Source organism: Vigna unguiculata, chromosome 1, assembly GCF_037176805.1.
Source record: "Vigna unguiculata cultivar grain cowpea cultivar isolate G323 ecotype 2 chromosome 1, ASM3717680v1, whole genome shotgun sequence".
Taxonomy (NCBI): Eukaryota; Viridiplantae; Streptophyta; class Magnoliopsida; order Fabales; family Fabaceae; genus Vigna; species Vigna unguiculata.
The window spans coordinates 32756198-32779743 of NC_140792.1; the positions used below are offsets into that span (position 1 = coordinate 32756198).

At 30.7% G+C, this 23546-nt stretch overlaps 1 protein-coding gene across 2 annotated transcripts; it reads right to left on the reverse strand.

Moving 5' to 3' along the window:
• Nucleotides 1–837: 837 nt before the first annotated feature.
• Nucleotides 838–13527, reverse strand: LOC114186525 (N-acetylglucosaminyl transferase component family protein / Gpi1 family protein). 2 transcript variants are annotated; one of them, XM_028074462.2, is made up of 11 exons: nucleotides 13291–13527; nucleotides 12905–12942; nucleotides 12537–12755; nucleotides 10648–11028; nucleotides 10397–10540; nucleotides 10216–10316; nucleotides 9917–10135; nucleotides 3107–3598; nucleotides 2131–2561; nucleotides 1553–1646; nucleotides 838–1402 (listed from the first exon to the last, which is right to left on the reverse strand). In XM_028074462.2, exons 3-11 carry the CDS (start codon nucleotides 12705–12707, stop codon nucleotides 1291–1293), a joined length of 2145 nt encoding a protein of 714 aa, XP_027930263.1. In that variant the 5' UTR covers nucleotides 12708–12755; nucleotides 12905–12942; nucleotides 13291–13527; the 3' UTR covers nucleotides 838–1290. The 2 variants fall into 2 exon arrangements, with proteins under 2 accessions (XP_027930263.1, XP_027930255.1); XM_028074454.2 differs by lacking the exon at nucleotides 12905–12942 and having other exon boundaries at nucleotides 13291–13526.
• Between the last annotated feature and the right edge of the window lie 10019 nt (nucleotides 13528–23546).

Genomic DNA, 23546 nt, shown 5'->3' on the forward strand with positions numbered 1-23546 from the left:
ATGTGATCACCATGCTTTTTTAGCATAATTTTAAGTCCTCTTATTGTGAGTTCGTTAAACAAGAATTCAGTTACTCCTTGAATAATTCTAAACGGGTTATTCTCCTTTCTTATTTTTTATTTGTTCTTAGTCCATTTTTTTTAACTTAATGATTCCAATTATCTCTCCTTATCACTTAATAACCTTTTTATAATTACACATGACAAACTCTACAAAAATTAATGTGACATGTATATAATCTTGTAACCTAGGACCTAGCCAGAATCAAATGGGAGACAAAATATTAATTACATTTATGAATATGTTCTCGTGCGAGAATAACATTTCATAAAAAGACGTGTACTTATATACACCAAAATATTAATTACATTAATATATTAAAACACCATCAAAAATAAATGAAACTTAAATACTGTATCAACAAGAGAAAGTATAATTATCTGTAAATTAAAGACTAAAAATGAAAACAAAATATTTTTGCAAAACGAGAAAAGAAAATATTTTATTTAAAAATAAAAAGGTTAACAACACTTAGATATTATCACCTATAAAATTAGGCAATAGTAAATAAAAAATATTAATATTAAATATTATCAACATTAAATAAATTAATTGAAAAAAAAAAAAAAAACTAGGGTGGCCAAGGCCCCCTCGAGCTGTAAATGAGTACCCAGCAGTTATAACCCATGTTTTAAAAAGTATACCATACACTGAAATAAAATTGATTGATAAAACATCAATTCATCTTTAAGTTATATAGCCATAGCATTGAATTCTCAAACTCAGAAGAATTAACAATATTCAATATTAATAGAAGTTATAAAGTTAAGCTAACTCTTGAAATAAGTAAGCTCCTTCCTTTTGTATTCAATTACTAAAATAAAATGGGCGCCCCTTGGATGCTGAATCCATCTCTGGTTCAGAGTAGAGTAGCTGTAATGACACTGAAATCTTCAATTTTCACCATACAATTAAGAGAGAACAAAGTATAGGCGCCCAAGCATAAGAGAAGAACCAATAGTATTTACATAGTTAGTAAACTAAAAGTATGTTGCTCTTCTAGAGTACACATCACTCTAAGCAAGGGAAAAACAGAAAAAGGATACCGACTGTACCATACTCAAGAGAATACTGAACTATGGACGAACCGAAGAAACAAGAAGCATTCTCGATAGTTAACCCATTAAAAACCGAAAAAAAATGACATGAGTAGAGCAAGTTGGATGAAAACTGTATGATTGAATCCCCGAGCTAATAACGAGAAAAATAAAACCTGAGCCAAAGCCATTATCATCTGAAGCATGCAATAAGTGAATCATGACAAAGGTGCCAATACTCTTTGTAGGGCATGGACGTCCATGGAATTAGTGAAGGTAGAAGGGTGCCCCGCATAGATGGCATTCTGATCGTTGCGGGAGGAAAAAGAAAAAACACATAAAAGAAATGAAAAAAAAAAAAGGTATTATTAAATAAAACCTAAACAAAAAAATCAGAGAAACGGGATCATGAAATTAATAAAACCATAAGAGAACTTGGCACTAGGGTATCACACCTTTGCCCAATAAGGATTCCATAAGCCACTGTGGAGATGGATGACCCAGAAACTCCCAAAAATACAGTTTTGTAGTGAGGCAAGATAACTTTCCCTGAAATTTAATCAATTGAAGTAAGTACATAATGTTTGTCCATGCAAAAGTATAATCGCATATAATGCAAATTGTCGCCACTCCCAGGTCACAACTATCAAAATCACGAAGAAGAAAAGTCTGATGTCACAGGTGAAATATCAATCAAGTCTCTAAATATATTCCTTAAAATTGTTTAATAATGTCAGGATCTATGATGCGTTGTTTTAATCTTGATATGCAACCAGGCAGAAGGGAAATTACGATAACAAAACAGAAGACGTTGATGCCAGATTTACTACAATATACATCACAGATAATTCACAATATATATCTAAATTCTTCAAGTAACAGCCCCAGAAAATAATAGAGAAACAACGCTACAGTACACGTTGACCACATGATATCACATATTCAATTTCCCTATTGATCAACAAAGATACATATCTTGACAACCGAATAGAAGCATCAGTCCAAACCCACAAGTAATAACTTCAGGCCTCACCTATGCTCAAGTAGTTGCTGTGGAGAACTGAAACTAGAATACTAGATTTTTCTCTATTGAAATCCTTTAGATGCAATGACTCCTTGGGTAAGGTCATTTCATCGGTAAAATCAATACTTGGTGCAGGAACGGTACTGTTACTCTGACAACCAATAATTTCAAACCATATTCCAGAAGGGAACCTTCCTCGCCTCACCAACCAAAGAAATATCTTGGTATAAGGGGTAGTATGAATAATCGAAATAGTTACTTCAATGAGTAGACAGATAAGGTTAATGGCTGTGTCCACGATACTAAAGAATATATAGAAAACGGAAGTAGTTGGTAAAAGAAGTAAAAGTGGCGTAAATAATAGAGATCCAACAATATGTTGCTTCACTGTATAATCAAAGCTATCCAACCTCCGCCTCAGAGGATTCCATTTTCGACCCCTGCCAAAGTAGCAAGCAACTTCATGAAAATATGAAAGGAAGAGGAAGTATGTATGCAAAAGAATTGTGTATCTATAACAATTATTCTTCAAATAGGATAATGAATCACAAAGAGTTATAGGGATGTGGAGCAAATATCATGGCTTAGTAAATACTGGGAACTCTTATGATCTCGACTTTTGTTATATCCCAAGTCATCTATAAATTTACCAAAGCTTCATTTGCCCATGCTTTCAGAGATACACGTAATAGCAAACATACGAAGGATTGTCTACGTATAAAAGTAAAATTCTCCACAAGAAAAAGGAAACATTTACTAATAATATCACCTCACTAGTCTCTATTTGTTGAGTATATGCCTCCTGAAATTGTTTCAAAATATTATCAATTGCAAACAAAGACCCCTTGTGCGAATATCTTAAGGAATTGTTAAAACTAACCAAGTTAAATTTATAAACCAAATAGCAAATTACGATATTCAATACTCATTAAAATCACTTCCTTACTCATGGCAATAATAAAAAACATATACCAGAAATTGTTACCTGAAAAGCCGCCACAAGGCTGCCAATGCCTGTATCTGTGATGAATATATAAGTGAAATGAACCAATGTAGAGTTGAAACATGAAGAGTTGCAAGAGCAATCATGTCTATGATCAAAGCAGCAGGTACAGTAAATCCACAAAGGATTCCTAAAACAGAAAGCCCTTGAATAATATGATTGAAGACGAAACCCACAAAGATCCAGAGTGTTGACCATATCTGGACTGCATTCAAAGAAACCATGCCAAGTACTCCAGCCAGCTCAGCATTCAATTTGAATCCTGCAGGGTTTCCCATTAACCACACACACCCAGAGCGCAAAAACGTTGAAAATTCATGCATGAAATTCAAAACTGAAAGGCAAATTGGTTCTCTGTGATATAAAAATGTCCAGCCAACCAAGTTTCCAAGGAGAATATCAACAACCAAAGTTGACCACATAGAATGCCTATGCATTGCAGCTTTCTCTACATATTCAACACATGACTCTGACCTTGAACACAAAAGAACCGTATTAAACATGGAGAAAACATAAAATCAAGAACAAAAGTCATATAAGTTTAAGAATAGCAAATAATTGCCTTAAAAATATAAACATATAATTTATTAGACAAATTAACTTATATTTATCAGCCCCGTGAAATGGAGCAAGATGAGCTATGAAAAAATAGTTAAGAGGTACACAAAATTTTGCCGTGTAAGGTTTTCAATTTCAACCAATAAAATTTGTTTCAGACTAAACCATATCGTTTTAGGTAAGAGTACACCAGGTTTTTACTAGTAAGGTTCAGTTTAGTACATCTTATTAAGCTTTAACACTTAAGTACAAACTAAACCATATTTATAATTCATGAAATTCAAAAATGGGACCAAACAATGAGTTTCTAAAGAAAAACACAAATCAATACCTAATTGTTTTCAAATAAATAAATTAATATATAAATAAAAATAGTTTTTTAATAATTTTAATATATTTAATAGGGTTAAATATGTCTTCAATTCCTAAACATGGACGTGAAATTATAATTTGTCCATGTCTCAAACTTTGATACATTTTTGTCTCTAAACTTTTTTAATCCAATGACATTAAATTTATTTAATGTGTTAAACGATATTTGGTTTAACGGAGTTAGTAAAAGGTAATAATAACTAATTACCCTTCACATATATTTGGTTTTCTAATTTATATTTTTAGAATTATATAATTTTCTTTTTGGTGGTTAATTTATTTAGCTTTATCTTACTTTGTTATACTCCCCTTTGGGAAATCATAGATCAAAATTGGGACAACCAATTGCCTTTGCCACCGCATGCTACATGCGATTACTTAATCTCGTGTTGCACTATTATGAAATGGCAAGTGAGTCTTAATCCCATGTCATTTGCCATTGCATGCTACAAGCTATTACCTTATGAGGTGAAACATGAAATGTATGATTGTTTGGATAGGTTGCACTATTATGAAATGGCAAGTGAGTCTTAATCCCATGTCATTTGCCATTGCATGCTACAAGCTATTACCTTATGAGGTGAAACATGAAATGTATGATTGTTTGGATAGGTTGGTGGAAGACATTAATGAGATTACTAAGATTGATGCTCAAATTGAGAATTTCAAGAGCAAATTTGGACTTTCTGGTTGTTCGATAACTCAACATTCACTAAAAACCAAAACTCCATCACAATGGTAGGAATCATATGGTGATGAACATTTACAAAGATATGCAATTAGAGTATTGAGTTTGACTTGCAGCTCATTCGGTTGTGAGTATAATTGGAGTGTTTTTGAAAGGGTAAGAATTTAAATTTATGAAATTGATTTCATAATTATTTTTTAAAGACCAGTATGATGTGTTAATTTCATTGCACACCAAGAAAAGAAGTCGTTTATAACAAAAGACCATGAATGATGTGGTGTTTGAGATGACTAATTCAGGATTGAAGAAAAAGAAGAAGAATGTTAGAAAAACAAAAGACTTACATTGATGATCTTGCTTCTGATGATGAATGCATTATGGAGAAAAATGAAGCAAATTCAAGTTTGGATGCTTCAGATGAAGACATCTTAGTTGAAGTCAGAGAAGATGAAGATGCTAGTAAAGGTGGTGTTGTTGCACCTATGTATGACTTGGAGGTTCCTCCAATTGTTGATAATGATGAAGGTCATGGAGAAGAGGACATCAACGAAAATGAAGATCATGTGGAGGAGGAGGATGATTATCCTGCATTTAATGAAGGATTTCCTTGGATAGTTTGTTTATATTAAAAATTTATGAATTTATTAGTTGTTTTCTGCATGACCATTTTATGAATTATGAATCTATTTGTTGTTGTGTGGTGTATTGAATCTTACTACTTAAGTTATCATGTATGAGTTATTTTTATCATATATATATATATATATATATATATATATATATATATATATATTAATTATTTTTAATGATGCACCTATTTAGGAATAAACTTTTCCATATACTCGTAACACATACTTATTTTTAATGATGCACCTATTTATGAATAAAAAATTTCATATACGCGTAACTCTTACAACTCGAGTTATGATTCTCCCTCAGGCTAGAGGGTATGAGAAGCTTGTTACAAATGCCATCAAGACCCCTTGAGAGACTTAGAAAACATGTCAGGCAATTGCTTGCCAAAGTTGGCAAAGTAAATAATGCCAAAGCTAGTAGATATTTTTTGGACATGTCTCTCTCTGTCAAAGCAACAATTAATTTTCAATATGGTTCATCCTTTCAAATCATATCTTTAACACTCTATCAAGCTGAAACTTATGTGCATATAAAAGTCAAGCTTGTTAAAAACGATTAAAGGACATGAGGATTGTCGAAGAGAAAAATTGGATAGTTGACACAAGGTCGCCAGAAAGAAAATATTGCTCAATAAAGCAACGGCTGCTGCAATGCATAAATGATCAGAGACACAGCATTTCCCAAAAAGCAAATATGATCAGAGGACACGACAGTTGCCGAAAGGAAAAATCTGTTCATAGAACACAGTTAGTCAGAAAGCAAAACTGCTCAGAGAACAAGGCACTTGTTGGAAAGTAAAAACTGCTAAGAGGGCATAGTGACTTTCGGAGGGGAAAACATAGTCATCCACAGCAAGGCAATGCCAGTGGTGACGATTCTGGGCCAGGAGAAGCTCTCAGAAAAAAGAAAAGCAAAATTCACCCAAAAAGTTGGTGCCAAACAGTAATGTTGGTTGGAAAAAGCAGGATGGAAAAAGAAACTTGCCAGAATAATGTTGAGTGTAAATGGTATTTGCCAGAAAAATGTTGGTGGAAAACAGTACCATTGACCAAAAAAGACTCACCAGAAAGTCGCAAGTGATAAACTGTGACAACAGCATACAGTGTGTTTGATGTGAACGGTGACAGTATGCAAAAAAGTGTAAACTAGAAAACATACATGATTTCTAAAATATTTACTCATGTGTAGCGAGCCGATATGGAAAGCAAGGATTTGCGTTTCCTTCTCGTTAGCCTCAGAATACCACGCTGAAAGAATTAGTGACAAAACAGGTCATAAGAAATGATACTGCTCTGGTAACATGTTAAGAAAAGAGAAACTGAAAAGGAATACAATGAATTTTATGTGTTGGGTACACACGAGTATATTTATTTATAATGAGTAAGAGATACAATAATAAGAAACAAAATAAAAGGTAATAACGGAAACTATTTGGTAAGATATTTTCATAGGAAATCATATCATGTATCCCTAATTAACGTAACCAGATCATATATCTATCAACTTTTTTATAACAATCAACTTATATCTCTAGAAAGTTATAAACACGTCATGAACCAAATATCCCAAAAGCTAGAGCTTGTAGGTGAAGACACATGAATTGTTTTACATTATATTTCAAACTAACTCCCTCATACAAGAGCCCTTTGGGTTTAAAGCATGGTCACAAACAAACTCCACATAAACTCTAGATTAGTTAATCACAGAAGCTTGATATCGTATCATTGACGGATAGGTACTCCAAAAAGCTAGCTCAAGAGAGGAAGATTGGTCAAGGCTTATAAGGAATATTCTGGCCATATTCCCAATCAATGTAAGACATCTTACCAAAAGATAAATACAATATCCAAAGCAAAACAAGCTACAAGCTGCAAAAACTCCTATATTATATATGCAATTGTAGCATAAATAAAATCCTGCACGTGAATGTATTGATTTTGAAATATTAAGGGAGAGGAAGGGGAAACCAAGTAGAACAGGGGAAGGAATTGACTGGAGGGAGGAAATAGAATAGCTAAGCTCGATTCAATCTCAAATTCAAGTCAATAAATCGCGAAATATATAGCAATTTCTGAAGTACGGAAATGCAAGTTAACAGACAATTAACCATGTAACAAAAATTACAAAAAAAAAACCCAAATAAACCCAAGTTTATTAAAAAAACAAACCTGAAATTCAAAATATTCTAAATATATAATTCTAGAGTTTATACCATTGTTACCAGTATCATACAATTCGCTATACAATTAAACTTGATACCAGCAGCTGATGATGTGACTTGTTTGGCTTGCTGAATCGAACCATGAATAGAGCTGAATTGTTTGGTGGAAACAAATTGTGCAATTGGAGCAGAGACAGATTACATGCCAGACTGGGTCAGATCATGCACAAACCAGTTCTAAAAAAAACCTAAAAGTTTGTTTTTTCCCAAAAATTAGTGAAAAAGAGAGGGAATACGCTGAATATTTCCCTCCCATCAAACCCACCGTCTCTTTCAGGTTTTCCTCTCGTTCTTGTCTTCTTTCTACTCTTCTTTGAACCTTCCAAAAAGGGTGAAAATTCTCTTGCCTCCTCTTCTCATCACTCACATAGTCTTCTTTGTAATGTTTCTTTTGGTGCAGTACCAACTTCAACACCTTTCCAACCAACGAGTGGCACTGGAACTGTGCATTTCATACGTTTAACTTTTTAATATGAATGAGATTAATATACAAGACACAATTACAACTTATCTTTTTAGGTAAAAATTATTTAATTTTTCCATCGTAAGTCTAAACACTTTCAAAATAATTTGACATTTATGTCCATCAAATGTTGCCATAATTTCATCCTCTTTTCACCATAGTAGTAAGTATAGTACGATTCACGATATGATACACACGAAACAATGCGATTCTCACCGCAACAATAAGAATCACATGAAGAATCACTTGTGCTCCAGTATCGTCTTCGAATCGCACGATTTATTCTTCGAATCGCATGAATCACGTTTTGGATCGAGAATCGTGGGTGAACCACAACCTCCATGGATTTGGGTTTCCAGGTCGGGTCGCCCAATTTGGTTTGTAAAAAACCCTAATTTGGTTTACACACAGACCTCCATTGGTTTGTAAAAACCCTAATTTCTTTTTGGTTTCTCGACTCTCATCTCTCGTTTCTCGTTCGTTGGAGCCAATGAACAAGGAGAAAGTGTCACCATCATCATTTTGAGGAAGAGAAGAGTTCCACATAAGTGAGTTGAGCTGGTCGAGTTTTGGATCACTTTTTGCCCGGGTTTGCTTCCCCTTGAATTGTCTTCACAAGAGGGGAGTGCATGGCGAGCAAGGCAGCTAGAGCAACAGTGATGGAGGGAGGAGGAGGAAGAGGAGTCGGTGGAGGAGGCTCTCACGGGAGTTCTCTTGATGGTGGATTTGAATGCCACGGTGGCCATCAGAGAAAGGGGAAATTGAAATGCAGAATTCTAGGTTTGTAAAAATTCAAATTTCATTCATTGAGGCATTGTTGGTATTCGCACAATACCATATTATATAATAATAAGACAAATTTATATTTAACATAAAAAAATATATAATAAATTAATTTAATAAATGCATTTTGCATATTTATATATCTTATATATTTAAGTATATGTTACATGCTTTAATGTTTATGAATCTTACGATTCACAATAAGAAACAATTCACAATCCAAAACAATTCACAATCCAAAATTTAAGCTCTCTAATACGCGATATGATTCGCGATTCAACTACCATGCTTTTCACTGCTGTGGATATGGGCCACTATTGGCACACCAATAACACATTTTATTAAAATGTATATTTTGTATAATGTTTCTGTTCTGTAAGTTAAATATGTTTTTGAATGCTTTTAGGCTTATGTTTCTTAGTTATTTATTTATCATGAATGTGCGCTGTCAAGTGCCTTGTTAATTGAATATGATATGTTTAACTACTAATCATAGATCTCATGATTCATGAATAGGAAAAAAGCCCACCCCCTCCATCTACAATTTGAACCTTGATTCAGCTACCATTGTCAAGACACCTAAAAGTACTAATATCAATATTATATGTTCTGTTATTCCAATCCCATACCCCATCAGATTGTATACACAATAGATTGAGTTCACATGGTTTCATCTAAACTACAAAATTGTGTGAACTGAACAATAAGGAAACAAAAAGTGAGCCTTGGATAACGATAAGATTTCCACATTATTGCCAGGAGAGTATGAGTTAAAATCCTTGAAACAGCCTGCTGACTTAATGGGTTAAGACTACACACCTCTATCCTCCCCAAACCCCACTTGGTGGAGCCTTGTGCCCCTTTTGTACAGTAAAGAAACTGAACTGAAACATGATAAAATTGTACCAGTTTAGATGGGTTTGGTTCCATTAACACCCCCCACTAAAACTTGTCTTCTACGGAAACTAATTTACATTGACTTTGTCAAATATCACAGCCAGAAATATCCAAAATTTGAAACCCACCATCAATCACACAAAGTAATAGAGTTTACCTAAAATTTAATATTACCTGAGGTCATTCTTCTGAAGAGCGAATGGCCAATATAATATCTGACAGCGGATTTGCATATTTATCCAAGCAGTTTTCTTGAATACATTTGCTGATGTCACATACATCCATGGTTCGGATTCATAATTAAAATGTGTTTGGAAAAACTGAAGAATAATATAAAGCATGGTGGAGAACGAAGCCAAGAACTTGGAAAACAGATGCCCTATGACAACAACCCTGAAAAGTCACAGAATAAATCATTAGATCTTGAAGAAAAAAGTGAGCCAAAGATGATGCATCAGTAGTTAAGTGTGTACACGGGAAATATGGAGAACCGGCTTGAGGATCTTGGGACCAAGTGTGTCTCAAAAGTTCTTTTAGCAGCAGCTGTGCAATTAATTGCCAGAACAACTGTATCCTGGGGTGAATTTTCAAAAAGGCAGGTTAGCAAGAAGAAAAAAACCTGCATTCCAAATATGAATAAGGTAAACTCATTACCAAATCAATGAATTGCTGCTTATTATGAAGCTTCTCGACCCACGTAGGATTTTTAATAGAAACTTTAGCTTGCTCATTCGACGAACTCAAATGACATAATGAGAAATGATGAGCACCATAAGCAGGTGTTTCATAAATTATGACCTACAAGTGGTTGAATATCATATATATTTATTTGAGATTGGGGAAAAGCCTTCAGAAAGCACAAGTACTTGCAGAAAGGCAAGTAGAAGAAATAATGACTTACATACGTGAACATCATATTGTGACAGAATTTGTCCATTCCAATGAATGTGATGCAGATTTGGAAGCCTGTGCAGTCCTAGATCATTATGCTCAGGAGAATCAAATGTGAGCAGGACCCAGTTACTTTTTCCAAGAACATATTGTCTACTTTTCCTCAATGAACAATCTAACTGGAAGCAACAGCAACTCCTACAGTTATTCTTTGTATCTGTACTTCCCTCTTCCGATGCATTGCCATACTCAGATAACTTCTTTTTGTCATACGCCATCTCATTCATCAAACTATTACTAGCAGTAGGGTCAGGGATTGACAGACCGAGTACAGAGAACTTGGACTTATCCTCAAGAAATGAAGGCATCCTCCCACATGCGTCATGAATGATCCCCTAGAGAGAATAGAAGTTCTTTATGTTAGTCATCCTTGTTACACTAGACCATTCCAGAAACCATCAAAGACAACATGGGAGAGCATCATTAAAAGGACTTAACAGTGGGATTTCTCCCACCACATCCATATTGTCATAGAATGAATATTTTAATAACTAACACAAACAAAGTACTTATGCACCATTTCAAGTATGAATTAATGCCTGTCCAAATCATTTTTTTTATCATTAAACTTTTTCATGGCTTTTCCACAAACTTGTGAACATATTCCAATAAATTTTACACACATGAACCTAATATTTGGGTAAAAATTAACCATAAAACTGATACCTAACTGAATATTCTAAGAGTAAAAATATTCATGTCCATTTAAACTTGAAACTCTTGTTGTTACTTAACTACTACAACCAGAAATTATTAAATAACAAACGGAAACCCAAAATTTCCTCTGCAATTAATAGTTGTGACAGCATACAACCAATATATTCATTGCTAGTATTGTTATTCCATTTGTTGGCTCAGATTCCAAAACGGACATGAACGTGGGACAATGCTAGTGTCAACAAATTAGGACACGGCAACATCGATGACGTCATATACACGCGCACACACACACAAAGACAAACCAAATTGAATATTCTAAGAGGAGAAATGTTCATGCCCAAATAAACTTTAAACTCTTGCAGAAACTAGACTGCTATAACAAAAAAGGGAAACCCAAAATTTCCTCTGCAATTAATAGTTCTAAAAAGCATACAACCAATAAATTTATTGCTTCTATTGCTATTCAATTTGATTTACCAAAGAAATATGGAGTCGAATACAGACACGACACTTACACGGACACAGCTCATGTCCAAAATATTGGACGTGGTGAAAGCTGATGTCATATATATGTGTATCCATGCATATATCTACGCACATGTATGCATGCATGCATATATATAATCCTGATAAAAATCTCAATTGAAATTTAACATTAATATACTTCACACTTTCCTTATAAACATATTTGCTACACTTTCCATATAATAACAGCCCTCACAATAGAATTCTAATTAAGAAACACGTGTCTTAGTAGCTAAAATAACTAGTCAAGTTGAATAGAAACAAACCTCAGAAAATGTTATTAGTATTGCATTATTGAAGTAAAATTTGTTTTCTTTAATTTCTTTTTTACTTTTTTACAATAATAGCATCTATGAAGTGTTTAACAAATAATAGATGTCGGTTTACTGTTTGTATTCCTACTCAAGCCATTTTTAAGAGGTGTCCAAGATGTATCGAGAAGGTGTCTAATCTGAAAAAGTACTGTTCACTTCTGACACAGTTGAGTAGTGTTGGACACATGTTGAAACATGTGTTGAAGGAGTGTTCGACAATTGTCGGGTCCAAAAAGTGCGGGACACGGCAAAACGCAATTTATAGAAGTGTTAGTGCTTCCTAGTGCCTTACTCTAAACTGTATGCAAGGAAAAGGAATTGTGAACTCAAATTCAGTTTTGTACCTCAATGCCAGTACTAGAACTAGAAAGCAAGACTTCACTGTAAGTAAACGCTACAATCACGTCAAAGGATGATGGTGAACAGGTGACAAACCACCCGAACAAAATACTAGGGGATGATTCTTGATTCGATAGAAGTTGCTTTGGCCACCAAAGCCTACAATGTCTTTTCATCTTCCTCTTATGATCTTCACATAAAATGAGTTACTATTCATGAAGTTCCTGCAATAGACAGAGACAAGCATGTGCTTACTTCAATAAAAATTCTCAGATTAAAAAAGATGCAAATTTAAAATTCAATTTATGCAACAAATTAATAAAAACTATAAAATTTAGATGGAAGCATAGGTCATATTACATGCTATGCTTACCCTTTTGCACATTACAGAGGAACACCTGAAATCACACCCTACGATATCAACAAGCAACCACCCAATGATTACAACTGAGGGAAATGAATCAATCCAACTCTGTAATCTTCAAGAAAATAAAACACAACTACGCCAATACAAATCCGAATAAAAGCCACTTCAAAAAGAAATGTACTGAACCTACACTAGAAACAATCCAAAAGCTATCCCACATTTAAAAGAAAAAGAAAATGGCCAACTAAACCCTACTTCCCAATCAAGAATTTAATTTAAACCCAACCAAAACAGAAGAATTACAATTAAAAACGGTAGATTATGGGCAGTTAAGGAATGAAAAATTGATAAATTGGAAAAGCAAAAGATAAAGGAAAGGAATGAATTCTCACCGTGGTCGTCCCACTGACTTGCAATTTCGGTAGAGGGAAAATGGATTTCGCGGGCACGACTTGGAGCTCCTTGACTCGACTGAAGCTAGATTGAAGCTGAATTGAAAGTACAGTGAAGCTACAGTGAAGGTAGAGTGAAACTAGGGTACTAAGCAAATGTTGGGGACGAAAGCCAAGGTAGATTGTAATACACTGAAACAAGGTAACGGAAGTGAGGGTACAGTGAAGTTAGGGTAGAAAATGGAACAAATGAAAGGCATTGAGATATATGTCTTCAAATTCTTTTTTTTTCTCTAGTTAAGGGTAAATTTAAAACATTTTCTTATTATTATACTTATATGTAATTCATTTTTATTGAACATTTTTTTTCTAATCTTACTCACTAAGTAACTATTATTTTAAATTAATTGATTATATTTTATTTTTGTTTTTAAAATGAATGTTATCTAAATTTAATTATTTTATAAATAAAATTTATTATTATTTTTTTAATAATTATTTTTAAAATTCAAATAATTATTTATCAAAAAAAAACTAACTAATAATAAAAACATATACCAATTATTTATTTGTATACTTTTTTTTAATAAAAAAATATTTTATTGTTTAATAAATTTTTGCTAGAATAAAAAGAAAAGGTGGATAAATGTGTTCCACTAATATTTTTTTATGTACACAATTATTTTTCTACTTTTATTTTTGACGGGTATTTTTTATTTTTATATTTAAAAATAAAAAAATAAGTGTTTTTTTTCTGAAAATATTATTAATTATTAAAAAATAAAAGTACATTCTCAATTAAAAAAATAATTCGCATATAATTCTTCCAAATTCTCTGTAATTTTGCTTATTATTTATTTATTTATTTCATTTGATTTTTCAAATTAAAAAAAAAATCAAGAAAAGCTGCAAATCTTTTAAAGTTTTTCATGCATATTTTCTTGAAAAAATAAATTGGCAAATTATTAATGTTAAAATATTTTAAAATTGGCATGAAATCTATTGTATATATTTTATGCAGTTTTGTTATGAATATTTTTCCACAGAAAAAAAAATACACTACTAGAAATTGTTAACATGAAATCCATTTAGTTTTTAATATAAAATAGTATTTATATGTATGAAAGTGGTAAGCAAGAAGTTACTTGCTGCTCTTTCTCCAAATGGTTTCTGATTGTCCTATTTTCAAGCAATGACATAAATAAACACCATTTTCATTGTTGTTTACTGGTTTAGATTGATACATTCTAAAGGTTTGTTACTCCTATTTGCATTTTCTTACCTAAATATCCATTTTTGTCTGTTTCAGTTGTGTTGGTAAAGGATTTTAACTAGTTCAATTCCAATCCTTTAAATGCTGTGAACTTTATTGTGTCGTTTAATTTACTAAATGCAATTATAGTCTTAATTCCAACCTCTAAACTAATGTTGATCGTCTGTGTTCCTCCCTCATCGATCCATATTCTTGGTTCTTGCTGTAGAGATATTGTAAAAAATTGTTAAGCTACAAACTAACCCTTGTTTTTGTGATTTTTGGGCTTGCGTTTTTGTTTTGGAATTAAATTCATCAATGTTTTATGTAAACAAAATTGAGTTTATGCATCGATTTATGTAAGCAAAGGAAATTGAACGAAACATACATAAGATTATACATCTCTTAAGTTAATAATGTCAATGTGCAAGTGAAAGTGAAAGTACACAAAAATTACCATCAATCAAAAGTAAAGAAACACCGGGGAGAAAAAAACGAAGATGATGATGTTTATTTTTGTTTTAATCATGTGTCTTGAAATTTGTAATGATAAAAGTTTACTTATTATATTATGACTTTGATTATTTTGAATATAGTAAAATTTTCACATACTACTTCCAAATGTCTAGCAAACATATATTATATTTTTTATATTTTTTCTAAATGTCTAACCAGCTATATTATATTTTCTTTATATTTATCATTACATTCTTTAAATACATTTTATAAAGTATAAATAAGAATATGGAATAATATGTTACTATTAATTAGGGATAAAATTTGTTATAGATGAGTTAGGGATAAAATTTATTAGGAATCAATTAAGGATTATCTAGGGATAAAATTTCTTATGGATCAATTAGGAATAAAATTTGTTATGAATCAATGAGAGATTAGCTAGGGATAAAATTTAATTTGTTAGTAAGGTTTTAGAGAGGGATTTGTTACGAAAATTGTGACTAATTGTGACGTAAAATAATTTATGTTTTTAGATGAGAGTATAGTATTAGAAGGAGGATTCTTCATAATAATTACAATAAATATCTTGAAGTTATGCTTATGCGATGTATCTTATTGATTTTTCAATCAGAGAATATATTATTTTAATAATTAGAAGCAACTCCCGATAATATTACTTTTTAGAGAATGGTACGATTTTAATAATTAGAATAAGGTTAAATTACACTTTGGTCTCCATTTTCGTAGCAAAATTTGAATTTAGTCCCTCAATTATTTTTTGTCTCAATTTGGTCCTTATTTTGAGAAATTTGATGCAAAAGTTATTTTCGTTAGTGGTGTAGTAACGGTATAAAATGGGGTGCCACGTGTCAGCTACTGGATTTTTTGAATTTTTTATTTTTATTTTTTGAAGTTTTATTTATTTTTTATTTATTTTTTAAAAATTTTAAAAAAATTGTCATGTGTCAAGCTGACATTGTGCCACGTGGCAGTGACAGTGCCACGTGTCACTACTATGGCAGGTGTCATTTTCTCATTTTCAAATTGGTCCCTGTATTTTAACTTTTGTCTCACAAAAATTATAAAATGTTATACAAATATTTTTATCAAATTTGATTTTTTTATTCAAATTGATATTTTTATTATATATTTTCAATAAAACTAAGTTTATTTAAATTTGTTTCACATTCAATTTTACTTAAAAATGTTTTCAAATTTTAAATTTGTTTGTTTTTATTATTACATAAACTAGTTAATTTTTCTTAAATTATATAATTGTTATTTTTATACCAACTAAAACATTTGTATAGAAATTATTGAATTTTACACATTTTAAAAATATGCAATTATTTAAAATATAAATTCAAATAAAAAACAATATTAAAGTATGATGTAATAAAATATCAATATAATTTATGAATTTTTTTGTTATTAGCATTATTTTCTGTTGACAACTTTAAAACAATTTTAAATAAAGTTTAATGTAAAATATAAATTAAAATAAACTTAATCTTGTTAAATATATTTACTTGAAGTATCAATTTTGATAGAAATATTTGTGCACATTTATATAGAAATTAAATTTGGTTTCAATTTGGAGAGGGACAAAATTGCATAATTTTTACAAAAATTGAGACTAAATTGAGACAAAAATTAAAATACTGGAACCAAATTGAGAATAGAAAAATGACACATGACATAATAGTGACACGTGGCACGATGTCAGCTTGACACGTGGCAAAATTTTATTTTTTTAAGAATTTTAAATAAATAAATAATAAAAAAATTCAAAAGTAAAATATAAAAAAATACAGGAACTGACACGTGGCACCCTATTTAACACCATTACTACACCACTAACGAAAATAACTTGAATGCATCAAATTTCCAAAATAGGGGCCAGATTGAGACAAAAAAGAATTGAGAGATCAAATTCAAATTTTGCTACGAAAATGGGGACCAAAGGTATAATTTAACCTTAGAATAATTAGAATCATTTATATAAATAATATGTTACGATTTGATTAGGATCTTCATGTACCAAAAAAAATATATGATTCTAGTAATTACAGTCAATATTTTGTTAATAATTATAATCAATAATGTGGATATTATGCAAAGATAGACTTTTAGGGTGATTTTTCACAAGGGAGGCCTCGGGATCTCACTCAAACAGGCTTTTAGGGGGCTGAACAGATAGGGAAGCTCCGACGATCCCTACGATGGTGTCGTGACGAGGTTCCGATGACAGGAAGGCAGCGTGTGAGTGTCATGCGCCTGGCTGCAGCAGATTGTGAAGCGACGCGTGACGGTGCGTGGCGACGAATTGGCCTTCGGCACCAGCGGGGTTGGCCATCGCTTGAAGAGGCAATCCAGATACAGTGGTTGCCGGACAAAACTGTGGCGATGGATGGCGACAGATGGCGACAAACAATGGCATACAGGGGCAGATTGGCAGAAACTAGTGTTGGACAACACTGGGTAACTTCAGATAATGACAACCAAGCTAGACAACCGCGGACAACAGTGACTAGTGTGGGAGAACTACGCGAATAACGGTGACTAATGGTAATGGACCGGACGAGACAGAAACCAAAGCGGGATCGACCCGCTTTGATACCAACTTGAGATTAAGACTAGAAATATATGAGTAGTGAGCTTATAGGACCACTATCAGTTTCTTCTATTTATAATAAAAAACTTATACAAAGTACATAGAAGACTAAGAGATTGCACTATCAAATTAGATACATACAGCAGTAGAGGTTTTCCACACTCTACATTCCATACATAGGGTTAATGATACTAAATAGAAGTAATAATTCTAACAGATAAACAAAATTATGAAACTCAATTTTATAAATTTTTTGTTTACACTTCAACACAAATATAAATTTTAAAAGATAAAAAATATATTATTATAACCCGATGTATTATCAAGCTCATCATACATTAAAAATATCCCCATAAAAAATTGGTTAAAATACCTTTTTACCCAATTTTCGTCAAGTTTTTTCAAATAAGTCATAATTTTGGTTTTCTATTCAAATAGGTCCCAATTTTCGTCAATTTTGTTCAATTGGGTCCTTTTTTGCTAACACTGTTTAAATCATTAACGGCCATGAACAGTGACTGCCACTTGTCATTTCGTGGTTTTTTTGAATTTTTTATTTTTATTTTTATTTTTTTTCATTTTTTTTCATTTTTTAAATTTTTTTTAATATTTTTTTAAATGTACACGTGTCAACTCAGGAGCGTGTCACGTGTCACTTTGTGGTTTTTTGAAATTTTTTATTTTATTTTTTTTGAATTTTTTTCAAATTTTTTTAAATTTTTTTTAAATGTCCACGTGTCAACCCAGTAGTGTGCCACGTGTCAAAGTCAATATTCTATATTCAATTTGGTCCCTATATTTGTTATTTTTGTTCAATTAAGTCTCAATTTTTGTTAACATTAACCAATTTGGTCCTTATCGAAGATGTGACCAAATTTAATTTTTATATCAAAGTTATAATGATGTGAATTTTAATATATTATATAAAAATATTTAATAAAAAATGTGAATTTTAATATAAAAATTAAATTTAGTTTTAATTTGGAGAGGGACCAAATTGGTTAATGTTAACAAAAATTGGGACCTAATTGAACAAAAATAACAAATATAGGGACCAAATTGAATTTAAAACATTGACTTTGACACGTGGCACGCTATTGGGTTGACACGTGGGCATTTAAAAAAAATTAAAAATTCAAAAAAAATTCAAAAAAATTCAAAAAAAATTCAAAAAACCACGAAGTGACACGTGGTACACTCTTGGGTTGACACGTGTACATTTAAAAAAAAATAAAAAAATAAAAAAATAAAAAAAAAATTGAAAAAAATCACGAAGTGACATGTGGCAGTCACTGTTCATGGCCGTTAATGATTTAAACGGTGTTAGCAAAAAAGGACCCAATTGAACAAAATTGACGAAAATTGGGACCTATTTGAACATAAAACCAAAATTATGACTTATTTGAAAAAACTTGACGAAAATTGAGACAAAAAAATATTTTAACCTAAAAAATTATTATAAGAATCAAATTTTTACGTTTAAAATTCTACTTATAATGTATGGATAAAGATTCTAACAGAATATTTATATTTTTATTTTAAAACTCTTTTAATATTATGCAAGACACAAGGAGGTGATTTAAGTGTTCTTTAACCATACCATTATTTCCTATTCATACATTATGATCTAATTTCGAGTTTGTAATTATAATTCCTACTATTTCAACCCTAAACAATTATAATTCTCAATTACATCATAATCATCAGCCTTGCACGAACCCAACATATCATCATTGTGTTTTATATTCCAATCTTCTAAATTAATTTCACCACTACACAATCAAGTTAAGCAAGTGTTTTACAACCACAAGAAGGAAGGGGAAACAGTAAAAAAAAAAGTCATATACTAAGCTAAATGGACCACGCATGTCATACAAAAAGAGACAAGAAAAAAAATCTTTTGTAGAAAGAAAAATGGTCCACCACAAATACAATACTTTTCAAACCAAAATATGTACCTCAAACAGAATCACAAGTACCAACGGAGGGTTGACGAAGGTGGATTAAATACATGCATTGTGAAATTAAATGAAATATTTTTAATTTCATAAATATAATTCAGGTGCTTGATATTTAATATTTTATTTATGAGATTCAAATTCTTGTATGAAAATCAATTGAAATCTAATTACTTAGTATCCTAAGTAGGGATGTCAACGGGGCGGGTAGGGTACGGGTAGTAGCTGCCCCGTACCCTACCCGCTGGATAAATATTTGTTTCGTACCCGTATCCATATTCGTCGGGTATCCGTTATGCGGGTACCCGTCTATTTTTTTCGTATCTGCGGGTATCCACGGGTATCCGCGGGTATTTACAAAAATATTTTAAAAAATAAATATTTAACCATAATTAGTGCTTAGATCAACAAGTTCCCTTTCTCCGATTGATTCTTGAAAAACAAACAAATAAAAAATCACTACCAATTTATATTGTAGTTTATTTTTGAATAAAATATTAAAGAAATTACTAACTTCATCAATGTCCACCTCTTGCAACATTGTATAAAGTTTCATGTTGTCCAATTTTAATCTAGAAGAGCCTTAAAACATAAGAAGTTCAGTAAAAATTTCTTACAGTCACTTAATTAAAATATCTAAGTAAAAGTGTTAATTTCATTACCTTCCATGTTGGTCCATAACCAGTCTTAGAGACACATCAATACCTCCACAGTATATGGAAGTAATTTACTCATTTGTGGGGTAAGAATCTGACCACTATTATTGGATGAAGACTCATAATGTTGTTTATATATATATATAAGGTAAAGTTTAGCGGGTACGGGTATCCACGGGTACGGATACTATGATACCCGTACCCGTCCCGTTAACATGCGGGTATCAAAAATACCCATACCCGCGGGTAGCGGATATCCATTTGTGATATTCATTTTCTACCTGTTGCGGGTTTTATCCGCGGATACCCGCGGGTACGGATTTTTTTGACATCCCTAATCCTAAGGGAGTTAAAAAGCTGATATTATGGTTAGAGTGTAAAAGATTCAAAAAATCGTAAACCGATAAATTCTAGTGATATATATATATATATATATATATATATATATATATATATATATATTATTTTAGTTCAAATTCATTTAGTTAAAAAGATAGAGAATACAACATAAAATTCTCTTAATTTTTAATTTGAATTTGAATTAGTTTTATGAATAGGTAATACAACTTATAATTTCTAACTAAGTTTAGGTTTTATTTGAATTAAATTCATTTATCTAAGAAAAGTGGAACAGTGATTTTACAATTTAGTTCAGTAATCCTACTAATTTTGTTCTATCGTGCTTATATAATTTTACGAGTTAAATATCAATTTCGACTATAATGAACATTAATACATAATATATTTTTAATCAATATATAATGAATTATTTATTGATCTTATTATATTTAAATTAAACTTTCTATTCATGATTAAACTTTGCTTATACTTGTTTACTGAAAATAATTTTTTAAACAATTTAAATTTAGATATTGTTATGATAAAAAAAATACTACTGAATAAAACGACATTGAGATATTTAAACTTGTATGTGATGTGAGTAAAGTGTGGCATGATACCATTTTATTTTTATGTTAAAATGAGACATAAAACAGTAAAACAAAATATTTTTAAAACTTTCGTCAATTATATGTGCTAATACATTCTCATTTTAGATACAACTATTTTAATACGCTAAACAAATATGACTCAAATACTTCTTAAAAAATTAAAAAATTGAAAGTATATCAATAAATCCCAAGTTTGAACATATTAAAAACCATTTGAGTTTAATTAAAACATTTACTGATTGGAAGGCCTTTCCTAAACTCTAACATTTTCTTAAAATAAAAATTTAAGTAAATTTTTAAAACTTTATAAACTTAGATATTTTTAATTAATTTTGTATTAAAAAATTGCATTGTAATGAATATTTAAAATGTTTTTTTTTTCACGTAAAGACTTTATCACTTGATTTTGTGTAAAGTGAAATGACATGGTCATTATTTTCATCCTTCAATTCCTAATTCATTTGTCAATTTGTTTCTTCCCATTTTAAGAACAAACTGAAGAACAATAAAAAAATAAATAATCGAATTAATCAGTGTAATAAAGGCGATAAAACAAAATCAACAGTCATGTTGTTAAACAACAAAGTATTTATACAAAAGCTAAAAACATTTTAAATACTCAACAAAAAAACATTTTTTTTAATAAACTTTGAATTAAAAGTGTTCAAATTTATAAGATATGTAAAATGAAATTAATTTCTAAAAATAATTGAAAATAATGAACATTAATTATGTTTGGAATGTATATTATTATGACAATGATAATACTTTGAATAAAACCTACGTGATTTCACTATCAACAAATGAAACTACTATTACAAGCAAACCTCAGGAAAACAATCTAAAACAAAGCAACTTGATTTCATTATTTAAATGAAGGTTAATAATTGAACCACATGGCATGGCTTGAAGAATAGTTGCATTGATTTATTATAATATAAGTGGTTGTGCTCTTTTTTTTTTTTTTTTTGCAAAATATGATATAATTGACACAAGAATGAGATTGTGTGATAATGATTTATGAATAGAAGTTTTGGTGGACCAAGTTTTAGTGGTGTGGAATTGCTTTTATGAATATCTAACCAAACTTTGATTTGGCCAAATGAAGCAAGCCATGTGCACTAAACTAATTATTGGCACATTTTACATCCATGTTTCCTTCATGCTCCCACCTCATCGTACATGGAATTATTAATTAAGTGTGTGCATCGAATCGAATGAATTGCTCAACATGCCAAGAACTCGAATGCCTTTTCATAACCATATCCACCACATGCTGTCTCTCTTAAGAAAAAAAAAACACAAAGAAGCAATCATGTTCAAAAAATTTAAGTTCCTCCATGATTCTAAACGGCTAAAAAAATATGTGTTTAATTTGAACTATAATTTAAATATATATTTTAGTTAAAATGTATTCAGATTAATTTCAAAAGTTAAAGATAAATATGTATTAGGAATTTAATGGAGATTTTAAGTGTTGCATTGGATAGTGATAAGAAAATTGAATATGTTATTATAAAGAAGACTTATAGATGCGGATTCGTTTAAGGTGATTAACAAACTTAATGTTTTTCGATTGATTTTTTAAGCGACTGAGTGTTCATTATTAAAAAAGAGAAGTATTTTCTATTAATTTTGTTTTGAATTTTTTTTTAGAAAATATTTACAAATTTTTTTATGAAAAATAATTTCCAAAAAAATAACAACTATTTTTTTTTGCAAAAATATTTTATACAAAACATTATTCACATGAATTTTGTAAGAAATATTTGTGAATTTTATAATTTTGTAGAAGATGATTATTTACGAAAGAATTATTTGTCGATTAAAACTCTTGGAAAAAATGACAAAAAAAAGTCATTTTTGCAATATTTTATGAAAATTTTGCAAGAAAAATTACATGAATATGTGAAAATTTCTAGTAGTGGTTTATGCATTATGGTTAAAACAAAGTTCACAATTAATTCACTTATATTATGGATCAAGTCACAAAAATCCTAAAATCATTGGAATCTCGCTTCATATCAACTTTAATCAACAATTATTTTCAATGACCATATTTTTATATTTTCTATTGTTAAATAAGGAATGATGGAGGAATCAAAATAAAGACACAAAGATTATAAATATAGACGAAGAAGAGAATGGCGATGACGAGTTTGCAAGAATGTAAATTGCAATAAAGTAAATTATTAAGGGTAAAATAAGAACTGAAAAATGAAATTAATGAAAGTGACAACCCAAATGGATACAATCAACATTGAGTCATTTCTTCTTATTTGCGACATTATGAATATGTGTGAAATGTATGTATTATTTGTCACCCTTTGGTTACATTTGATCAATCTATTTATATTTTTCCCTATT